At 44.9% G+C, this 23410-nt stretch overlaps 1 protein-coding gene and 1 long non-coding RNA gene across 9 annotated transcripts in view; one reads left to right on the top strand and one right to left on the bottom strand.

Moving 5' to 3' along the window:
- Positions 1 to 16924, bottom strand: part of LOC140845202 (uncharacterized) — a 31265-nt gene extending 14341 nt beyond the window's left edge. For 2 of the 3 annotated variants that reach the window (XR_012123975.1, XR_012123972.1), the window contains exon 1: positions 16364 to 16924. This is a non-coding gene — a long non-coding RNA (uncharacterized lncRNA). Of the gene's footprint in view, positions 1 to 13306; positions 13370 to 16363 lie in introns of all 3 variants that reach the window. The other variant, XR_012123973.1, reaches the window with a different exon arrangement.
- Positions 14885 to 20604, top strand: DUSP26 (dual specificity phosphatase 26). Of its 6 annotated transcripts, XM_073219015.1 has the most exons (6): positions 14912 to 15052; positions 16931 to 17085; positions 17233 to 17391; positions 18760 to 18974; positions 19802 to 19987; positions 20306 to 20604. In XM_073219015.1, the coding sequence occupies exons 3-6, from the start codon at positions 17273 to 17275 to the stop codon at positions 20341 to 20343; spliced, it is 558 nt and encodes a 185-aa protein (XP_073075116.1). In that variant the 5' UTR covers positions 14912 to 15052; positions 16931 to 17085; positions 17233 to 17272; the 3' UTR covers positions 20344 to 20604. The 6 variants fall into 6 exon arrangements, with proteins under 6 accessions (XP_073075117.1, XP_073075115.1, XP_073075112.1 ...); XM_073219014.1 differs by lacking the exon at positions 16931 to 17085 and having other exon boundaries at positions 14892 to 15052; positions 19802 to 19908; XM_073219011.1 differs by lacking the exon at positions 16931 to 17085 and having other exon boundaries at positions 14893 to 15052.
- The last annotated feature ends 2806 nt before the right edge of the window (positions 20605 to 23410 follow it).

The following is a 23410-nucleotide window of genomic DNA, read 5'->3' on the forward strand; positions in this document are numbered from 1 at the left end:
ATAATACATGTGTGGTACCCAATAGAAATATACTTGATATATCTATTTCATTCATTTTAGGTGCCAGGGCCATAATTTTTTACTTTTCATGTTGAAATAGTTTCACATTTCCCAAAAAGTTACAACAGTACAGGGAATTCCCATACACCCTAAATCAACCTTTCACTAACTCTAACTAGAAGTGTTAAAGTAGGTGGATTGCTACATATAAGGAGGGAGAGGGAGATGAGCTTCTGGCAGATGCTTGCTTACCTTCTACACATTCCTGGCAAGCTGTCCCCACTGGACATGGAGTAAGACTATCGATGTCAGACTGCCCCAAACCAGCTGGTTCCTGCATAGAGGAGAAGCTGGCCCAAACTTAGCCCCAAAATACATTATACACTCATAAATACAGCAAAAATCACCCCTCTGTCATTAGCATACTAAAAATCACACTGCCCTGTGCCGTGACTGCTCTGATGGGGATCAAATAGAACCAAAAATCCCTTCGCCTGTTGTGAGGGTGGAGCAAGCCCGAATCCAGAGAAACTCCACCTGTTTCCATTGGTACCTAATCCCACTTTGTGTAAAAAGGCTCCCTGTTGAACTGTCCCATTTCTGCTGGCATGTATGTTCTCAGAGGAGCTTACTGGGGTATGGCTGACTTCCCTGGGGGGATGTCCCCCATCTCCACCCCATTTTGCCCACTTCTCATGGGGTTATAACTCTGAGAAACCTCTAGTGTTGACATTATGGCCACACATATTCTTTTCTTTGGCTGTGCTTCCTCTGACCACACACACACACACACACACACACACACACACACACATTATTGTACTATTTCCACATTACTCCAAAGAACAGTACTTGCTCTGTAGAGCTAATAAATTACAATGATGTTAAAAAAAAAAAGGCTCCCTATTGTTCCCTTGAGGTGATGCCCTCTGAGTGTGCCCGTACTCCAACTCTCAGGCATGTCCTCTTGTCTTTCTCTGAACTTTTATTCTTCAAATGAACTCTTAATGCTCAGTGGCTTTTTTTTTTTTTTTGGTATCATTAATCTACAATTACATGAAGAACATTATGTTTACTAGGCTCCCCCTTTCACCAAGTCCCCCCGACATACCCTTCACAGTCATGCTCAGTGGCTTTTTGTGTCCAATCCTGAATTCTTTTTCACAAAGAGACCACAGACCCGTCTCTGGGAACAGGAATACCCCAATGAGTTCATGGGATATAATTTCTCAAGATCTCTGGTAAAGAATGTGTCCTTTATAAGTACTGTTCACTCTATATAACTCTTAACTTTGCCTCCCCTCATGGATAATTAAGAATTGGGTAAATTAATTTTTGTTCCCTATTTTGAACCTGAAATCAAAAGTATGGAAAAGCCCTAAAGATATTGTTGAGACCATTGACCCAATGTACTATAGAAGTTTTCTTAAACCAGTTCAGATTGAGAAAAATTAATCCTGGCTTGAAGCAATTCTATTTATTTATTCATGAGAAATATTTATTGCTAGGAACATTTTGTAACAGTTATAATACTGCTAGAAGCCCTTTTTATCTACCTGTGCCCTCTAATAGGGAAGCACATCAGACCTCATCAAGGATAGAAGATACTTGGATAAACTAAAAAAAAAGGGGGAAAAAGACAAAAAAGTTTCTCTCCAAATCTTCTCTTCTGCAGCCAAATTACAGATCCTTAATCTTTTTTCAGTGATCATATTTTCTATCTCTGGAATCTGTGTTGCTGAAATAAATGATGAAGACTGACAGGTGAGGGCTGTCTGTTTCCCATGCCTAAGTTAATGCTGAATTAAACACTAGACTGATTTGAATTAAATGCTGAATTAATGCTAAATTAAACAGCATGGGGGTTTGACCATTGGTGGGAAAAGTGATCCTCTTACTGGTTTCTCTAGACTACACTCCCTTCATACAACCCAGCAGCCGGCCCACCTTCTCAATTTGTATTTACTCATTCATTCAATATTTATATTGCCAGACTACCTTTTCTCTTTTAAAATACAACTGTGTTGCAGCTATAAATGATGATTGGAGCACTGAAATCTTACCATTCCTACCCAGCTCAAAAACATAAATATGCAAAACATAAATTACATTTTAAAAGTCTATAGCCATCTCTAATGTGCTGTAATAGGAAACATACAACACCATTTATGAAGTGTTCTTGCCAAAAATGTTTAAGACCAATCACAGCTTTTGACATAATTGTAAGTTTACAGGGAATATAGGGGTAAAAGAAAAGTTTAAATGACATTATAATGAAACATTCAAACAAGTCTAGTATGTGGGACATGCTTTAAGACAACTGATCCAATATGTCTAATAAGCCAATGTAATGGAGGGAAATGATGGAAGCATTATATTCTAAATTCAGAAGGCTTAACAACCAAATGCAATTCATAACCCTTGGCTGTGTCATTGAGTAAAAAAATAAGCTATAAAAATCTCTCCCCAATTGGAGAAAGTTAAGATTATTAAAATATGTTAAAGAATTATCATCAGTTTCCTTAGGCATCATACTGACATTGTGGTTTTACATGGGAACGTGTTTATTTTTCAAGAGATATATGCTTAAGTATTTGGGGCAAAAGTATTTGGGGTCCACAACTTAACTTTAAATACATACAAATATACTTTGTAAATATATAATGATAAATATTTAATGATGTAATGTAAATATATAATGATAAATACAAATATACTTTGTAAATATATAATGATAAATATTTAATTATATAAATTTATATATCAATGTGTATTATATATAAATATATGATTGTTATAGAAATATTATAAAAAACCATTTATAATAAATGTATAAATAACATATTCATATTTATTTATAATATTTAAGATATATATATATATATATCTTAGTATATATATATATACCAGGAAATTTTATCTGTTTGTTTATTATAAATGCAGGAAATTACAAATGAACCACATACATGTTTACATTAACTGAACTAAGCTAACATTCCACAATTTGAGGTTGTAGAATGTTAGCTTTCCAGAAATGCTAGCTTTTCAGAAATGTTAACTTTTCCCACTATCCAGAATTTTTAATAATATCAGAAGAAATATATTACAGTACGATTAATAGTAGCAAGAAATTATAAACAACCCATGTGTTCATCAATGGAGTATTGGTGGCATATGCTAGAGTACTAACACACAGTAGAATAAGGAGTATTTTCTATACTGCAAATAAACGATCTCCAGGGTGCATTGTTAAGCTTAAGGGAAAAATATATATATTTTGGAGAAAAATACAAATAGCAAGCTACCATTCATCAAAACAAAAGATGGGGGAAATAAATATTTTTTCTTATCCTAAACAATGGAAAAATAAACCGTAATTTTTTTAATCATTACATATAGTAGGATGAAGGCACAATGAAGGTGGGGATGAAGACAGAAGCCAGACTTCCCTGAAAGCGGTGATTTTGAAACCATGTCCACCAATTCTTTGAATGCTCTTCCCTTCACGAGAAGGAAATTAATTCCCTCCATACAGGGTGGGCTGGACTTAATGCCTGTTTTCAAAATAAATACAATACAACAGGATTAATGGTATCTCTCTCCCTCCCTCCCTCCCTCCCTCCCTCACTCCCTCTCTCTCACTTACCCACCCGCGCCCACACAGCACTTGCTGTAGGGGAAGCCAGCACCCTCATCTTGGAGACACTCAGGCCTGTATCAGATCACATCTAAATATTTCTCCATAAAACAACAGAATATCAAGAATGAAAACTAAAATAATCTGCTTCTATGTAGCTTGGTCACAGAGAACCTAAATCATGTGCTCCTACCCAGCTCACTATGTTAACATGACTTTACTTTCCATTTTCTTCATTAGCATGACTTTACTATCCCAGGTGACTCTTGTCCACAAAAGGAAAAGTTGCAAGTAATTGTTCATCTGGAATTTATCAAAAGACCTGACAATTCTAGAAAGTATCAACATACAGTTTATACCCCAAGCTCTTTGAACTCCTCATTTCAGAATCCTCACCTTGCTGTTTCCACAAATCCTAGACTATGTCACTCGCCCTATCCTAATCAAGGTCCCAAGATTAAAGACCTGCCTTGAACCAGGCTTCAAAATCTCAATTAATCTGACCTTCTCCTTCCCCATGAGAGGCCTTATCAGGCTCTGTCCAGGAAGCATTATCTTACTGCAGTTAAGCAATAAATCTGGGGTTGTCTTATCTACAGGTTGTCCTTGGTGATATTTACATGCCTGGCCTTGGACTGCCTTGAAGCTGCACTGAGAACGCACCAAGACCAAGATGTCTTTTCCATGAAGGTCCAAGACCCTGGGCTTGGAAACATGTCCCTTAAGCTTCCCATTGGAGGACCTTCTGGCCACAGTGGTGGGGTAAGTAGGTCTCACACTGGGTAGAACCCTGATTTCTTTTTGTCGGGCTCCCCAAATGTTGAGTTTATTTTGTCTCCTGAGAGTAAGAGACCCCGTTAAGGAATCTTTTGGTCATACGATTAAGGTTGAAAAAAGAAAAGTAACTTTTATTTTGGTGGTAAGCTGCTTTGGTACTTGCAACACTAGTATTTGTTTCTGTTTTTATTTTGTTTGTGCATCTATTAGAGGAAAGCTCACAGGGAAAGGATGTGCATAGACCCCAAAATAAACTCATTCATCAGACTAGCCTTGGACACTGAGTTATTTAGAAGGTTTCTTCTCAAAGTTTGTTGTGGACAAACTGTCTTGGGTCAAACAGGCCCTGCACTTTTCCCGAGGTCGCTACTCTTAACTCAGACCCTTTTTATCCTCACATGCTTTTGCCATGATTCTCCACTCTTCATCAAACCTAGCATAAAAAACACTCAGGTTTAACCATTTCTTTGGGTCTTCATTGCCTTATAAAGGCTCCCATATCACATAAATCTCATATTAATACATTGGTATGCTTTTCTCTTATTAATCTATTATTCCAGGGGCCCCAACTGAGAACTTGAGAAGGGTGGAGGGAAAAGGTATCTTTCTTCTCCGACCTTACCCACTCAAGGGGAACTCCTAGATTGCTTTCTTTCCTGCCCAAGTCTCTTCATGTTTTACAAAAGGCACAAAAAGTAAGGCAAATCCTACCTCGGAATTTTATCAGACATACAGAGAAGATATAATACCCATTCTCCTTAAAGTTTTCCAAAAAATAGAAGAGGGGGGAATACTCCCAAACTCATTCTATGAAGCCAACATCACCCTAATACCAAAATCAGGCAAAGACCCCACCAAAAAAGAAAATTACAGACCAATATCCCTGATGAACGTAGATGCAAAAATACTCAATAAAATATTAGCAAACCGAATTCAAAAATATATCAAAAGGATCATACACCATGACCAAGTGGGATTCATCCCAGGGATGCAAGGATAGTACAACATTCGAAAATCCATCAACATAATCCACCACATCAACAAAAAAAAAGACAAAAACCACATGATCATCTCCATAGATGCTGAAAAAGCATTTGACAAATTCAACATCCATTCATGATTAAAAACTCTCAGCAAAATGGGTATAGAGGGCAAGTACCTCAACATAATAAAGGCCATATATGATAAACCCACAGCCAACATCACACTGAACAGCGAGAAGCTGAAAGCTTTTCCTCTGAGATTGGGAACAAGACAGGGATGCCCACTTTCCCCACTGTTATTTAACATAGTACTGGAGGTCCTAGCCATGGCAATGAGACAAAACAAAGAAATACAAGGAATCCAGATTGGTAAAGAAGAAGTTAAACTGTCACTATTTGCAGATGACATGATATTGTACATAAAAAAACCCTAAAGACTCCACTCCAAAACTAATAGAACTGATTTCGGAATACAGCAAAGTTGCAGGATACAAAATTAACACACAGAAATCTGTGGCTTTCCTATACACTAACAATGAGCCAATAGAAGGAGAAATCAAGAAAACAATTCCATCCACAATTGCATCAAAAAGAATAAAATACCTAGGAATAAACCTAACCAAAGAAGTGAAAGACCTATACCCTGAAAACTATAAGACACTCTTAAGAGAAGTTAAAGAGGACACTAACAAATGGAAACTCATCCCATGCTCTTGGCTAGGAAGAATTAATATCATCAAAATGGCCATCCTGCCCAAAGCAATATACAGATTTAATGCAATCCCTATCAAATTACCAACAACATTCTTCAATGAACTGGAACAAATAGTTCAAAAATTCATATGGAAACACCAAAGACCCTGAATAGCCAAAGCAATCCTGAGAAAGAAGAATAAAGTGGCGGGGATCTCACTCCCCAACTTCAAGCTCTACTACAAAGCCATAGTAATCAAGACAATTTGGTACTGGCACAAGAACGGAGCCACAGACCAGTGGAACAGATCAGAGACTCCAGACATTAACCCAAACATATATGGTCAATTAATATTCGATAAAGGAGCCATGGACATAAATGGGGAAGTGACAGTCTCTTCAACAGATGGTGCTGGCAAAACTGGACAGCTACATGTAAGAGAATGAAACTGGATCACTGTCTCACCCCATACACAAAAGTAAATTCAAAATGGATCAAAGACCTGAAGTCATGAAACCATAAAACTCTTAGTAAAAAACATAGGCTAAAATCTCTTGGATGTGAATATTAGCGACTTCTTCATGAATATATCTCCCCGGGCAGGAAAACAAAAGCAAAAATGAACAAGTGGGACTATATCAAGCTGAAAAGCTTCTGTACAGCAAAGGACACCATCAATAGAACAAAAAGGTACCCTACAGTATGGGAGAATATTTTCATAAATGACAGATCTGATAAAGGCTTGACATCCAAAATATATAAAGAGCTCACGCTCAACAAACAAAAAGCAAATAATCCAATTAAAAAATGGGCAGAGGTGCTGAACAGACATTTCTCCAAAGAAGAAATTCAGATGGCCAACAGACACATGAAAAGATGCTCCACATCGTTAGTTATCAGAGAAATGCAAATTAAAACCACAATGAGATATCACCTCACACCAGTAAGGATGGCCACCATCCAAAAGACAAACAACAACAAATGTTGGCAAGGTTGCGGAGAAAGGGGAACCCTCCTACACTACTGGTGGGAATGTAAATTAGTTCAACCATTGTGGAAAGCAATATGGAGGTTCCTCAATATGCTCAAAATAGACCTACCATTTGACCCAGGAATTCCACTTCTAGGAATTTACCCTAAGGATGCAACACTCCAGTTTGAAAAAGACAGATGCACCCCTATGTTTATTGCAGCACTATTTACAATAGCCAAGAAATGGAAGCAACCTAAGTGTCCATCAGTAGATGAATGGATAAAGAAGATGTGGTACATATACACAATGGAATATTATTCAGCCATAAGAAGAAAACAAATCCTACCATTTGCAACAACATGGATGGAGCTAGAGGGTATTATGCTCAGTGAAATAAGCCAAGTGGAGAAAAACAAATACCAAATGATTTCACTCATCTGTGGAGTATAAGAACAAAAGAAAAACTGAAGGAACAAAACAGCAACAGAATCACAGAACCCAAGAATGGACTAACAGTTACCAAAGGGAAAGAGACTGGGGAGAATGGGAGGGTAGGGAGGGATAAGGGTTGAGAAGAAGAAAGGAGGTATTATGATTAGCATGTATAATGTGGGGGTTGGGGGAAAAGGCGGGGCTTTGCAACACAGAGAAGACAGGTAGTGATTCTACAACATCTTACTATGCTGATGGACAGTGACTGTAATGGGGTTTGTGGGGGGACTTGGAGTAGGGGAGAGCCTACTAAACATAATGTTCTTCAAAAAAATAAAAATAAATAAATAAATTTTAAAAAATAAAGAAAGAAATAAAATAAAATAAAATAAAATAAAATAAAATAAAATAAAATAAAAAGTAGGGCAAATCCTAGAGCAGAGCAGATGAGTTAAATAATGCCACCACAGCTATGGGACTTCTCACCTGAGAGGCTCATGAAATTAGACCGTGGTGCAGAATGGAGCTGCATTCAAGAGATAATGGCCTCTTGTCGGGGGATAGGTACTTTTAGGGGAAGAATGGCATACTTACATGCCTGCAGACCTCTCTAGAATCTTAAATGTTACTAATGTCTAAGAAACAAACAAATTAGTAGATAAGATAGTTTGGCTAATAATAGCAAGTCTGATTTGGAGAGACCATATTAGGGAGGTGGCCTCTTGGCTCTCGGTGAGAAGTGGACCTACAGACTCAGAACATGACCTTCCTCTTAGCCTGTATTGTGGGGTTCAGAAGCTTGGTCCCCAGAGCTTCAAACGCTGCAGCCCAACAGCCCTCCCAACAAATAATTCAACAAATAATCATCCAACAAAAAAAGCAGGAAAGTCTTATGCGTACACTTAAAAACAAACCTTCAGAATGGTGGGGGTTGAACCAACCATTCTCAGAAACTCGATCGGGATGCTTCAAATAGCAGTGACGATCTGGACTGATCACATACGCACATACTCACAGCCTCTTCTCTTCTAGCTCGGGCTTAAAAATGGCTGCAAGGGAGGACAATGAAATCCAAAACCATCTACCCCATATACTTCAGTGTCTGCATGAGCATGAGTTCACTATTCCATTGTCTTTGTTAGCAGAATTTTGCTACCCTGGGTGACTCTTGTCCAAGAACAGGAAAGTTGCAAATACCTTTATAGTTCACTTGGAACTTATCAAAAACACCAGCAACTCAAGAAAGTATCAACATACAGTTTATATTCCAAGGCTCTTTAACTACCTCATCCCCAAATCCTCACCTTGCTGTTTCCACAAATCCTAAACTCTATCAATCAAGTCCTTGCACTAAAAAACCCACCTTAAAACAGACTTCAAAAATCTCAGTAAATCAGACCTTATAGTTCCTTCTCAGATATCCCTTCCTCCCTTACTCTAGCAATGATCTCAGTTTTGTGTGACCAAGAGCTTATTCAGATACTGTTTGGGAAGCCAGTGTCCTACAAGGACAAAGAGAAAATTCTAAAGCCAACAAAGAGGCAAATAACAACAAAGTAAAGGCAAAAGCCCTGAGAAAAAGATTTCTCATCAGCAAAACTAAATGCTGGAAGGCAATGAAGTAATATCTTTGATGTGCTGAGGTGACAGAACAGGGAACCTGAATTTCTAAAATCAGGCAAAATACCATTTACAAGTCAAGGCAAATTAGACATTTTTTGACAGTCAAGCACTTAGAAATTTACTACTAATAGTTCCTTACTCAAAGAACCACTAAATAAGAAATAAAGGAACCTAGAAGGGATGAACAGGGAAAAGAAGCAAGAGTATGCAAAAGAATTGTTCAAATATGCTGGTAAGTCTAAATAAATATTGAATGTGGAAAAAAAATTAGAATACCAATCATTTTTTGTGTGTTTTCAAAAACCAGCTGGCAGTCCCAGTTAAAGATAGCTTATTAAAAACAAGTGTTTAATTCTGCTTCTTTCCAAAACCCCACAAAATGACAGTTGAAAGAGTAGAAAAATATATATATATATAAAACCTTCCAGAATGAAAAGAACAGGAAATATTTCAATAGCAACAAAATGTTGGATGCTGAGAAGCAGAAGGCAAGTCAGTTGAGAAATATTGGTGATCAATCTGTGTTACACTGCAGAACACCCAAACGGCCAGGCGACTGGCAATACTAGGTGCCCTGGATGTAAGTGTGAAGATGGACCAAAACACAGACTTGATTGAAAGTTTGGTTAAGTTAAAATCCCCAGATGTGTTAGCACTGCACAGCCAGGCTACTGCTCCTTCCCTACCCCAGCACAAGATTGAAGGCCTGTTTCCAGAAGAGCTAAACCAGAGGGTATCTGACTGAGGGGAATTCCAGGATAACAGCTCCACATAGTACGGACAGCAACCACTCCCGATGGGGATAAGTCAGAAGGCTCCAGAAAAGGACTTACAGAAAAAAATGACACTGAGAAAAAATTGATTATGTTTACTGAGAGATTTAGGCCATTGTGGAAAAGCACAGGGCTGAATTAGGGAGATGCCCATTGAAAATTAAGCAACAAAAGAAACAAAAATAATTAGTAACAGAAGGGAAAGAAGAAAGCTGGGCAACAAAAGAAAAGTAATCATGGCATAGTTCGAGCGTGAGTAACTATCATATAGTTTTCATATCTTAAACACGGACTACTTACATAACAAAGTTATGATATAGCATATAAGAAAAATGCATCAAGAGCAGATGTTTACATATATTTTGTGGGGGACGTAATAAAAGAGAAGCAAATTCTCAATGTTTATAGTGAGAAATAAATAGATAATGCCTAAAAGTGAAAAATCAAGAGATAGCCATCATAAATATATTACTGAGAGATACAAAATTAGGGAAATATCTGCTCAATATGTTTGGTTCCAGGGAATGGCACATGTGCGGAGAGAGGGAGACACAGATGGAGAACTACAGGCAGAAGATTGTTATTTTTTTTTTACAAGAATTGCAGAATGCATCGATTCTTTAAACTATGTGTGTTTATGTGACTCATGATGTTTAAAACAAATTTTTGGAAAGCTGGCTTCACAGTACTGGATAATAATAATAAAGAAGATGGGAGAGAAAATATTTTGGAGAGAAATAAAATAAAAACCCTTGTCTCATTCAGGGAGAGGGTAAAAGTACCAATCAAATTTAGACTCCATTTAACTTTCAAATCAACAGAGCTCAATAAAGAGAATAAAGAACACTAGATAAATCCAACCAAAAAGAGAAAAGGAGAAAATAAAAAAGAGAAAGCATGATAAATTTTTTAAAAAGGTAGCAGAGATTATTTTCAATACACCAGTAAGCACAATAAATATAAATAGAGAATCACTATTAAAATACTCTTTTTTAAACCTAGCTATGAACAGTTTGAGTTATACTTAAAATAGAAATGAAGTGTGTATATATATATATATATACACCAAAGAGAGAAACTTTACAGAGTCTTACACTGCCTAGTGACTAAAAAAGGTTTAAATAATAATTTTTTTCAAAAAATAATTTATGTATCTAATGACACAGCCTGGTACTATACCAAACAAAAATAAACAGAATTAGAGGAAGAAATTTTAAAACCCACAAACGTAAGAGATTTTTATCCCTTTCTCAAAAGCTGGTCAATCAAGATTTAAAATTTAAGGACCTAGGATATTTTAAAACTTTATATAGTAGGGAAATAAAGATAGACATTTGTATCCCCAAAGCAGAGATTGAATATTCTCTTCAGGTACATGTAGGACATTTACTAAAATTGCCACATGTGAAGCCACTAAGGAAATCTTAAACAATTTTTACAGACCTAACATTTAAAATTAATTCATACTGATGGTAGAAAATTTGGAAAAAGTAGATATTTTAAAGTACAAGATAAAAATTATCTGTAATCCCATTCTGAGGAGGGTTTATCTCTTTTTATATTTGGCATATTTCTTTTCAGTCTTTTTCAAATGTGCTGTTTACTTTCTTCCTTTTTTGATAATAGTGAGATTTACTGCCTATTCCTTTCGCATCCTGTTTTATTTGCAAATAATGAACCTGGTTTATTTCTGCTATAGGAGTACTAATCTCTAGTTTATTTTCATTACCAAGTCAGGCTAATAATACCTGCTCCTTCTGAGAATGTGCGGTTCTCAGAAGAAAATTAATAATCACAGTGGTAAGATGTGTTCCCCCTTAGATAAATCCAGGGGACTATGGCTTCAGAATGCATTGGCAGAAAGGCAGAGAAGGAAGGTATTAGAACTGAAGCAAAAACCAGATTCTCACTCTACCCAATTCAGGGCCAGCAGGAGCCCAGACAGGGAAACCCCCACTCACACCCGGCTGCCATCCGAGAGGCCAGGCACCCAGATCACTAGTGGAGGACCTTGGGGAGGAGATGCTAACTAGGGGCCAGGAAGAAGCCAAAGGGCAAGGGCTGGAGGGTGGAGATGTAGCAGGTAAATCATTATCCATCCTGGGCACCTCAAAGGGCATCAGAGTCGTTCTCTGCCCCACCTCCCCTCACCACCCTCCCATCACTAACGTCACAATTCTTCATCCTCTGTCTCTTGACCCTTTAGTTTTGTAAAAGCGCTGTTTAGACATGTAGCAGAAGTCAGAATGGGCCAGTTCAGGAAAGAAGGGCACCATGGTCCTTTGGGCATGGTTGGGAGGGAGTGGGTTCCTGTCCATCGGCATTCCTCCATTTAGGGGAAGGATCACAGCACAGCAGGAGGGAACCCCCACACCCATAGAAAGGCCGACTGTCCCACCTCCAGCATGCACACCGCCCCCTGACAGATCCTGCCACTGGGAGCCTAAGGCACAAGTACCCTGGGCTTGAGAATGTCTTCCTTCCCATTCCCACGAGAAACTCGTCTAATTTCTACCGAATGTCTGGCCCTCAGTAGGGCCTGATACATTGTAACTATTACCCCGATTTTTCTTTAGGTACAATTGCCACAGTGGTTTGAGGTACAGTTTTTACTCCAAAACGGTCCTAGGTTTAAATTCATGCTGAAATCCCACTTATTAGCTATTCGGTTGCTATAGTGTGGATTTACCACCACTCTAAACCTGTTTCCTCACCTGTCACATGGAATTAATAGGACCTACTTAATGGGATAGAATTAGTTGATACACCGTATCAACTATGCCATTAACAGCCCATAGTTAATGGCAGCAGTTAGAATTACCCTTGAACACATATTTGTTGTTCTTTCTCGGGTTTTTCCCCCACTCTACTTCTCCCACTCTGTTTATTTAAATATGGGGTAGGGGCAGGCTTTTGAGACCACTAGGAAATCTGTTTCCAGCTTTCAAGTAGCCTTATTTTTCCATCTCTGTTGACCCCGGTGTAGCGATCCATTCATGACTTCTAGCATTGGGAACAGAGAATCAGTAAATAGAGAAATAAGTGAAGTGAAATATAGCTTATAGGTCCTTTGACAGAAGTCTATGCAAGCACAAAGAAGGAAATGGACGAATAAAAGTAGATCTAGAAAGGCCTTACAGAGGAAGTGACTCTCCAGATTCATCTTGAAATATACAAGTTTGGACTCAGATAACCCTGGGTTTGGACCTGTGCTCCACCACTTACTAGCTGCAGGTGAGTTAACTAATTTGGCCTACTGTCAGTTGCCTCCTGTATTCAATGAAAATAACACCTACCTAAAAACTGGGTGGGATTAAATGAGCTGATAAATGCTAACGCCAAACTTGACAGGTAATCGACTTCAGTACATGCTACTTCCCTTCCCCCTTTCCTGGCTCCCCCATCCTGTCTTACCTTCTTCCTGCTCTTCCATCCATTCTCCTTTCCCCTCTCCATCCTGGCTAAGTTTGGTGTCACCTGGAAATATAACAGACCTCCTACTTACAAAGAAAAACATAAAGCCACTGAACTAAGCCTTGGTAAATAATGGTCCTCATGAACATATTGATCCACTGACAACTCGTAAGGTTACCCATAGATTTCTGCCCAGTTTGTCCACAGTATGTTTTAAAGAATATTTACCCAGCTTTTTTGAGAAGAGTGGAATGCAGGACTGAAACAGAAGTCTTGCTAAAGATTGAGTTCAAGTCCATCTACAACATCATCTCAACCCACCAACCCTAAAAGACTCTGTCACTTAAAATGAGGTTAGTCTGATAATAGGTGCTCCTTCACCATTTGACTTGTGACAGTTTTTTTTACCTGAATTTTCCTGGAACTACAAATTGAAATTGCAAATTTCCCAGGTCGAGACTTTATTTTCAATGGTGAGGCTTTTCTTTCTTCATGTAAACTGCCATACCAAGAAGGCAGAAAGAAAAGGAATTGAGTTTGCTTCTCCAGAGAGTAAAAGGCCAGGAGGAGGAAAACTGATCTCGGGTGGCAGCCTGTGATGGCCCTCCTTTTCAGCACAGAACTGACCTGGGGATTGTATCACTATGACCAATACCTTCTCTGACCCCAGATCAAAGCCTGATCTACCACCCCCGCTGGGAATGAAGTCAATAAACAGTTGATAACAGCTTCTCATCCTAAACCAGGTCCAGCCTGACCTTATCTCTTTCCTGCCTTCCTCCTGCCAGACAGATGCCCTGGAGTGCAAGTGGGCCTGGTTCTCAACAGCATGGTCCAGTAACATTCATTTCTTCCCACCTCCCCATCACACAATTTGCTAGGCATGTGGGACAGCCACGCAGTGTTCGCCTTCAAAGTGTTTGCAGTCTTGGCGCTGTCAAGGTGACTACAGCAGAAAAGCAAGTGAAGGGAAGCATCACTTAATAGTCAGCAGAGGTGAAGGGGTACCCACACGAATTTCTTCCAGAGTCCCGGGAAAGTGGCGTTCACTGTGAGCTGAGCTGGTGGAAAGAGCTTTCTAGAAACCCATTGCCTGGGTCCCTGGTTTCGAGAGCAGTTAAGAACATGAACTTGGGGGCCAGACTGCCAGCTGAAGCTCAGCTCAGCCCAGGACATGCGCAAATCACTCAGCTCCTCTGTGCCTTAGTCTCCCCGGGAAAATGGGAACAATAATGCTACCTACCTCAGACACTTGTAGTGAGGATAAAAGGAGTTAAGGTATGGGAAACAACACATGAACTGTGGGAAATACTAACTAGTGTTACCAACCATTATGTATGGCATTGGTGGTGCTGGGAAAGAGAAATACACGAGTGTGCATGCGTCCTGTGTGTCTATGTAGTTAACGCTCTCTGGGAAGGAACCCCAGGCGTTTAAGGCACCGTCTGGGACGACGTGTATAATGTCATCTGTGGGCAACCTGCCCTGTAACTGGCGCGGCTCCGAAAGTGCCCGTGCCCGCGGGCGTGTGTCTGCGCACGGCCGAGCCCCGCTGCGTGTCCGCGCGCGCACACACACACACACACACACACACACACACCGATAGGAGCCCTGCTTCGACGTGCGTGTCATGGCTTAAAAATAGATGCTGATCCGTCAGCCGGCCTGGCGGCGGCGCGGGAAGCGCTCATGGCGGCGGGGCTGCCCGCACCTGCCTCCGGCCGGGGCGCCTGAGGCCGCGCGCAGGTGAGGGGCGGCGGCGCGGGGGTAGCGGGGCGGGGGGCTGCGGGGGCTGCGGGGCAGGGGCTGCGGGGCGGCCGCAGAGCCGCTGGACCCTCCGGGCTGCCTGCGCTGCGCGCCGCTGGGCGGCAGGGGCCGGACGACCGCCGCGGACGTGTTACAGCCGCGCAGCGCGGGGGACCCGGCCGCTCCGGGCCCTGGGGGCGCCCCGGGAGGTGCCGGGCACCGGGTGGCCGCTCCGCCCGAGCGGCGGGAGTCCTCCGCGCCTGCCCGCCCGCCCGCTGCCTGGTGCCACCCGGCGTCGCCCGCAGCAGGATCTGCTTCCAGCAAGGGCCGCGGGGAACAGAGGGACGAGGTCTCGGGGCCTGAGGAGACAGGGGCATGGCGCTGGGGGTGGAGGTGGGGGTGGCTGTGGCGCTGTTCCCGTGCTGCTTCCGACCCAGACCTGGAGGAAACATCTCTCCCTAAACACCCCAAGACCCAGTCTCCGCTCACCAGTCCTGATCCTAAGCCTCTGCTCCTGAGCCCTGGAAGTGCCTGGTCTCCCCTGGCCTGGGGGAAATGGGGAGCAGGGCCCTGCCTCAGAGTGTGGGGGGGCGGGGAGAGTGCAGGGTCTCGGGGGGAGTGTGGGGTGGGCAGCACAGAGTGTGGGGGGAGTGTGGGGTGGGGAGCACAAGGTGTGGGAGGATTGTGTGGGGTGGGGTGCACAGGGTGGGGTGGGGAGCACAGGGTGTGGGGGATAGTGTGGGGTGAGGGTGCAGAGCATGAGGGTGGGGGCAGAGTGTGGGGTGGGTGCAGAGTGTGGGCAGGACAAAGATGGCCTCTCACTGCTGGGCTTTCAGTTGAGGCCCATGGGCAGAAGACAGGGACAGGAGTGGGTGGGGGTTTCCTGGGCCAGCCCACCTTCTCAGATGTGCAGGCCGGGAGTGACTGTGTGTGTGTGTGTGTGTGTGTGTGTGTGTGTGTGTGTGTGTGTGTGCGCGCGCGCGTGTGTGTATGGGGGAGTCCTGCCACAGTCTGCTGTTTGAAGGTCCCAGGACTAGCCCTCCCCAGCTCTGCAGCTCAGCACCTTGTTGCACCTTCTGAAGGGCCCCGCTGTCCACAGAGGCCCATGGCTAACCGCCTCACTGCTGACCGCATGTGCTGTGCAGGGTCCCTTGGCTCCAACAGCATGACTCTAACCGCAGGCTCTGAGCCCCCGGGCCTGGCAGGATCCCCATCCTGCCCTCTCCTCCCCTTTCCAGCCCCCAGACCCTCTGCCTCTCCCTCACACGCAGACACAATACTCCAGCCCTGCTTCAACTCACAAATGCTCACCTTAGAGATGGGTTTTAATCAGTGATTTCTGTGTGCTGAGCAGGGGAGGATGGTCGGCCCATTGTGCACACAGGTTGGCATCCTCTTCCATTAGCTCATGAGTTCTGCAAGTGTTTCTTAAACACACTTCCTCTTTATTACTATTCCCGACTCACCCCATCCCCCAACACACACTCCCCTAGCAGGCTTCTCTCTGAGGCGGCCGCGGCCCTAATGGGTTAAAGCAGCCCATCTCCCTGCACTGAAGAGGCAGGCTGGGCATATGTCACGGCCCCAGCGGCAGGCCCCAGCTGCCGCTGTCTTCCTGCTCATGTTCTCTGATGGGTCCAAAGCCACCCCCGGCCCCGGCCCAGCTCCCTGGCCTCTCTGCACGTAGCCCTGGGCAGCTGAGACCCAGATTCAGGCTGGCAAGAGCTGCAGCAGTAGGCATTGCCCCCCAAATACCAGATGGGTGTGTGCATGTTTATGCACTCGTGCTGGGGGTGGGGGGAGCAGAAGCCAGCAGCTGGGCGGCTCCCTCTCCTCGTAAACAAGGACATGTGACTCTCCCACCTCCTTGCGTGGCAGAGCCCAAGAGCAGGGAGAGGAGCTACGGCAGCTTGAAGGAGAGACTGGAGGCCGTGACAGGGCCCCCTTTCCCAGCCCTCCCTTGAGAGTCTTCTGCCCCCCCGGGGCCCAGCCCAGTTGGCAGAAGGGGAAGCAGTGGCTCTGGCCTCGCTCAGGTGTGTCTCACATCCCTTCCTCTTCCAGCAGCCACCTAGAGACGGAGCCGCCCTCAGGGCAGCCAGGGGTCCTGCCACCCCTAAGATGTGTCCTGGGAACTGGCTCTGGGCCTCCCTGACTTTCATGGCCCGCTTCTCCCGGAGCAGCTCCAGGTCTCCTGTTCGCACTAGGAGAGCCCTGGAAGAGATGCCACCCATTCAACACCCTTTCCTCAACGTCTTCGAGTTGGAGAGGCTCCTGTACACGGGCAAAACGGCTTGTAACCATGCCGATGAGGTCTGGCCGGGCCTCTACCTCGGAGACCAGTAGGTACCTGGGGCCACAGCTGAGAGTGTGTGTGTGTGTGTGTGTGTGTGTGTGTGTGCACATGAGAAAGGAAAAGTGGCAGAGAGGCACTGAGTTATGTTGCTCCCCCAGGTTGAGGATTGAGGGGCGGGGTCCATGGGCGGAGTGGAGGCGGGAGAGTTTGGGCAGAGTTATTGATAACACCCAGTTCTGAACAGAAAGACGCTGTTCAGTAGGTTCATTCATTTAGCAAAATTTATTACGAGTGCCAGAGCTATGTGCTAGACATAACAGAGACTTCTCTGACCTTCTGTCTGCTGGCATATGGCTCTGGGCAAAGGCGGGCACTGGGATCCAGGACCAGTGGGTCGTCAGCCAAGGGATGACCAGGCAAAGCCACAGTATATGCAGAGGTTTGCAGGATGGGGGCCTTGGAGGCAAGGCCACTGGGGGAGGAGTACCCACCCCCCTCTCTAAAGGGCTTTGAAGTTAGCAAGTTTTCACATGTGATTTCTCTCTTCACAACAGCCTTGTGAGGTAGGTACCCTCCATCCCCAGGTTACAGATGAGGAAACTGAAGCTTAGAGAAGCTGTGACTGGCCCAAGGTCACACAGGTCATAAATAGCAGAGCCAAGACCTGGAGGCTCAAGTTCAGTGACCTTTCTACTTGAGGGGTTTGCACTGGACAGGGCGCTTGCCCAGAGATGTGACCATGTGACCCGAGAGGCATCTCCCACTAAGCCCAGGGCTGTTGGCCGGGTGAACACCTGAAGGTGACATCATGACACAGGATGGTGTCAAAAGCGAGCAGGGCGAAACTGGCAAAATGTAAGATGATTTGGGGCATCCAAGACAGTGTAAGGCACCAGGGCAGCTAGAGAGGGGAGCAAGGTCAGCAGCATGCGGTCTCAGGGTGACAGGGGCATTAGAGGTGGCTGGGCCAGCAGCCCACCTGATGTGTGAATCCCCTCTGCCATCCCAGCTGGCATGTGACCTCCCCTCTCGGCTAGAGCACCCGCGACAGGACAGTGACTCTCCTCCAGGGTGCTCCAGTCATCCTTCAGCTAGACCCCACTGTTTGCGTGGAGTGCCCTGCACGCGGTGCCAATCCCGCAAACCCCTGCGGCAGGTCAAATAAGATGTGCTGCCCCAGGGCAGGCTCTCGGGATTTTATCAGGGCTGCTGTTCACCCAGCTCCTTAGTCTCTTCCTGGGCAAAACCCCCCAATACTCTCAACCCCTTCTCAAGGACTAGCCTGCGGGGCACCGCCGCCCTGGCGCTCCCTCTGGGTCGTCAGGATGGCGCCAGCGGCGTTAGATCCCAGCAGCAGGCGGGCCACTGACGAGGGTTGCCCGCCGCCACCACCAGTAACCTCTCCTCCGCACAGGGACATAGCGAACAACCGGCGGGAGCTCCGCCGCCTGGGGATCACCCACGTCCTCAACGCCTCGCACAGCCGGTGGCGGGGCCCGCCTGACGCCTACGAGGCACTGGGCATCCGCTACCTGGGGGTCGAGGCCCATGACTCGCCGGCCTTCGACATGAGCACCCACTTCCAGGCGGCCGCAGACTTCATCCACCGGGCGCTGCGCCAGCCGGGAGGTAGGAGGGAAGGCACGGTGGCCCCCGCCTGGACACGGGTCTCAGGGACAAGACACACAAGGCCAAGACACAGGGTTCAAGGAAGAAAAATGCTCTCTGAGCCATTTTTTTATATCAAGTTCAGGTCTACAACATAGCACCTCAACTGCTGCATCCATTACGGAATGCTCACCGCAGAAGTGCAGTTAGGATCTGTCACCGCAGTGATGACGATGTTGCAGATGTATGCCCTGTGCTGTGCTTTTCACCCAGTAGACCTATTTATTATCATTGCAAGTTTGTACCCCTCAATCCCCGTTTTTAAAGGACAATACATTCTAAGATAAGGAGGAAATAACCCGGAATGTGAAGAGAGAGGCAGTTTGCTTCTTTACATATCTCTGTGGTTTCCAATTATTTTTACCTTTAGTGATCAGAACAATATATTTACCTGTATAAATAAGGAATATATTAAATACCCCTTCAAAATGGTTGCTAGAAAGAGCAAGCTAGGAGGGTGGGAGGCCAGGGAGGGAAGGGCCTGTTGAATGCACTTAGCAGGTATCAGCCAAGTCCCTACTGGCCCGAGGCTGGGTTTTACATCAGTGATGAGCCTCTCCCTCTGTGCCCTTTTCAAGTTTACAGGCACTGGGCCGCTGCGCGTTCTCTGCCTCATTCTGTCCAGCCCTCGCCCGCTTGCCGAGAAGCCACACTGTCACCACCACTAGTCCACCCCCCGCCCTGTCTCCGTGCGCTTCGCTCGCCCTTCTTGCCCCTCGCCTGTCGCTGAGCCCTCCTGCAGCCCACTGCAGACAGGCCCACGCTGCCTCTTGCATCTGTCCCCACAGGGAGGATCCTGGTGCACTGTGCTGTGGGAGTGAGCCGGTCCGCCACCCTGGTACTGGCCTACCTCATGCTGTACCACCACCTCACCCTGGTGGAGGCCATCAAGAAGGTCAAGGACCACCGAGGCATCATCCCCAACCGGGGGTTCCTGAGGCAACTCCTGGCCCTGGACCGCAGGCTGCGGCAGGGTCTGGAGGCGTGAGGGGAGGGCGGGGGAGGTCAGGCCAGGTGCGCGGGGCCCTGGCTCCCCGCTGGGAATGAGGCGCAGGGGGCAGGCAGCAGGAGGCCCAGATGACACATCCTGTCCAGTGGGCAGCAGAGCGAGAGGCCTTGGGGGCGAGTTTGGGCAGCATGGTGGGTGCCCAGGAGGGAGCTGACCGGGGAAGAAAGCCACTAGGCCGTAGACAGAAGCCAGCCTGGGGATTCAGAAGCCAGGGGCTCCCGGTGATTGGCAGCCCCCTTCCCTGCTTTGTGCCCAGTGTCCCCTCTCCCATTCATCCAAACAGAAGGACCATCTCTGTCCTCCCTGTGCGGGCAGAGCTGAGGGTGACGGGGACATGTGTGTCGAGATGGTGGCGTAGAGACAGACGGTGAAACAGAGAGTGTGAAAAGCTGCAAAATCAGAGACACCCGCAGACTTGTTACTCCAAGCACATGAGGAGGAGGTGTTGGGGAGTTGGCACTGTGTCCGTGGCTGCCAATCGTGGCCAAAAACCGCAGAGGTGCCTGCCCGGGGGGTCTTCCGATGATGGCTCGCTTTCTGGATCCAAGTGTCTCCAGGAAAAATAAACATCACGAATAAAAAGAGAGGCTCCTGAAGTCATTGGCAGCTTGTATGAGTTCTGCACCTTTCTCCTGAACCCCACAGAAACAGGTCCTGACTCCCTCCTATTCGCCATAAGCCTCCTCGGGTTCCTCAGGCAGTTTTCCCCCAAGTCCCAAGTACAGTATTCTTGCTGCAGGTGAAATCTTGCACTGTAATTTCCTACTATGTCCACACGAGGGCAGCAGAGGACCAAGAACCATATTTGCTGCTGCTCTCCAGCTGCTCAAAGGGGACACCCTCCACCTCCCAAGGTTAAAACAGGTCTCTACTCACAAGTCCAGGTGTGTAAGAAATATAACTTTATTGTCCCAAAGTCAACCTGATTTCTATATCAAGTTCCCATTCTGATGGGATAGCAGAGTATCTTAAATCAATCCCAGCCCTAAATTCTACATCCAGGGGTTTGGAATTTGCCCCATCCAGGGCACCAAGGAACTGGAGGGACTGCAGGAGAGGGGATGCGATCGCTTCCTCCTCTAATCTTTCCAGGTTGGCCTCAGAGTTGTGTAACAATCTCCTTAGTTAACTAGTCAAAAACTTAGTAAAAAAAACTTAGTCAAAAACTAGGCTTAACAACCAGAGAGAAGAGTATGGACTTTCTCTCATCCCAACTGCCAAACTGCCAGCCTGCCAACCTCCACAGCCCTTCCTTTAAAAAGGAATGTTCCCAGAACAGAATACCCGCCTGAAGGAGAGAGGGGCGTGGGATGGAAGAGGAAATGGAAAATACAGGGGGAAATACCATTTTATACCCAAAGTGTATATCCTACCCAAAGCATAGAAGCCCAGAATCTCAAGGCTGGAAGGTGCCTTCATAGATGAGTCCCTCAAGGCATAAATAAATCACCTTCTCAATATCTTTGACAATAGTCATTAAGCCTTTGCTTGGATATGTCTGATGGTCAGAAACTACTACATAACTCCCACACCATTTTATGGGCTCTAAATTTAGAAAGCTCTAATATTACACATGCATCATGAAATTTTGTTCCAGTGGTAGTGAGATGAGGCCAGACGGTCTTCTAGTCTAGGAACCCTGGCCCAGCTGCAGCACACAGCAGATAGGCCATGTGGGCAAGTCCCTGTGCTGCCTCCCCACTTAGTTTCTTGCAATAGTCTGTCTACTTCCAGGGGATTGCTATGGACACCTAGTTAGATATGATACACAAAGCTCCGAGCACAGTCAGGAGTGACTGTGTTCCTTCTCTTGGTCCATCTTACACGATGGCCCTTCCCATGGACTGAAGCCAGCTCTCATGCCTCTCCTGTGTCCTCTTCCTTTCAGCCTAATGGCACTGATTGTCTTCAAGAGCCTGCATTTGTCATGTCTCAAGATTCCTCCCCATTCTTGCCAGTATTGGCGTCTCTAATGATGGCAACTAGAACTGGTCTCAGTGTTTCAAGCAGACCTATAAGAGAGGTGAGCAAGATCTCTTGATTGGGACCTCAAGTTTTTATTACTGTTAAGGGACACATTTATTTAAAGGACAGAGTGAGGCTTTCATTAGGGATGTTGATTCTAATTAAAATGAATAAATTCCCTGTCAGACCCATGAGCAATAGAAATTAAGTTCAAAAGACCAAAATAACTCAGGCTTTTAGCGGGATTGACAGGATCTCTGACCATCCCAGAACACAGAACTATCAGCTCCTTTGTTCTAATCTAGTAAGCTTATTACAATCTACATGTCCTATAGCCACAGCCTTATTTCTGCAATCCGGATGTGCCTGAGATAAACTCCCTAGACACATTCAAGTTGAATAACTTGATAATTTAATTTTAACTTCTAGTAGGGAAGTATAACTACCGAAGAAAATTTGAGCAAAAGATAGACTCCCAGATTATGTATTTTTTATTATTTAGAAATAATACATCACAATATAAGCTGATAATGAGGGGAAAAAAAGAAAATAAATAATATATTTTTACAGTTCCTGATTCTTCCATATTGCTCATAATCCTCCACCAGTTCTTAGGACTGGTTTCTCCCAAATTCAATTTCCCACTGGGACTGCAATCCAACCATGAACAGTTATTCCCCGCTGTGCCCACAGGAGGGCAGCAGAGGACCCAAAACTTCAGGTTTGTGGTGCCCAGGGGACATTTCATTCATTTGTTAAGAAATAATATATTGTTACAGTTCCTGAATCCTTCTCATTGGTCAAATCCTCCACCAGCATTTAAACCTCCACCAGTTCTTGGGGGAAGTTTCTCCCAAATCAGATTTTACACTGGAGCTGGAATCCAAACTTGAATTGTCATTTCCTCTTATGTTCACAGAAAGGCAGCAGAGGACCAGAAATTGCAGGTTTGCAGCCACTTAGTGCAGCCGGTCAAAGGGCATTTTATATATTTTAATTATTAAGAAATAATATTATTTTTTAGTTTCTGACTCGTTCCAATTGGTCATAAGTCTCCACCGGTTCTTAGGAGAAGTTTCAGATATTTCAACTTGGGCTGCTCTCTATATATTGAAATGCCATTCCCCATTATGTCCACAGGAGGGCAGCAAAAGACAAAAAACTTCAGGTTTGCAGCCACTTGGTACAGCCAGTCAGAGGGCAGATATATTTTTCAATTATTTAAAAATAAATATACATACAGTTCCTGACTACCTGGTATTGGTCACAAGCTCCCACCAGCCTTTAAGCATCCATGAGTTCTAAGGAGAGGTTTCTTCCAAATTAGATTTCCCCGTTGGGCTGCAAGCCAAATCTTGAACTGTCATATGCTGCTGTGTCTACAGGAGGGCAGCAGAGGACCAAAAACTTAGGGTGTGCAGTT

Source organism: Manis javanica, chromosome 12 (assembly GCF_040802235.1).
Source record: "Manis javanica isolate MJ-LG chromosome 12, MJ_LKY, whole genome shotgun sequence".
In the NCBI taxonomy this organism is placed as follows: domain Eukaryota; kingdom Metazoa; phylum Chordata; class Mammalia; order Pholidota; family Manidae; genus Manis; species Manis javanica.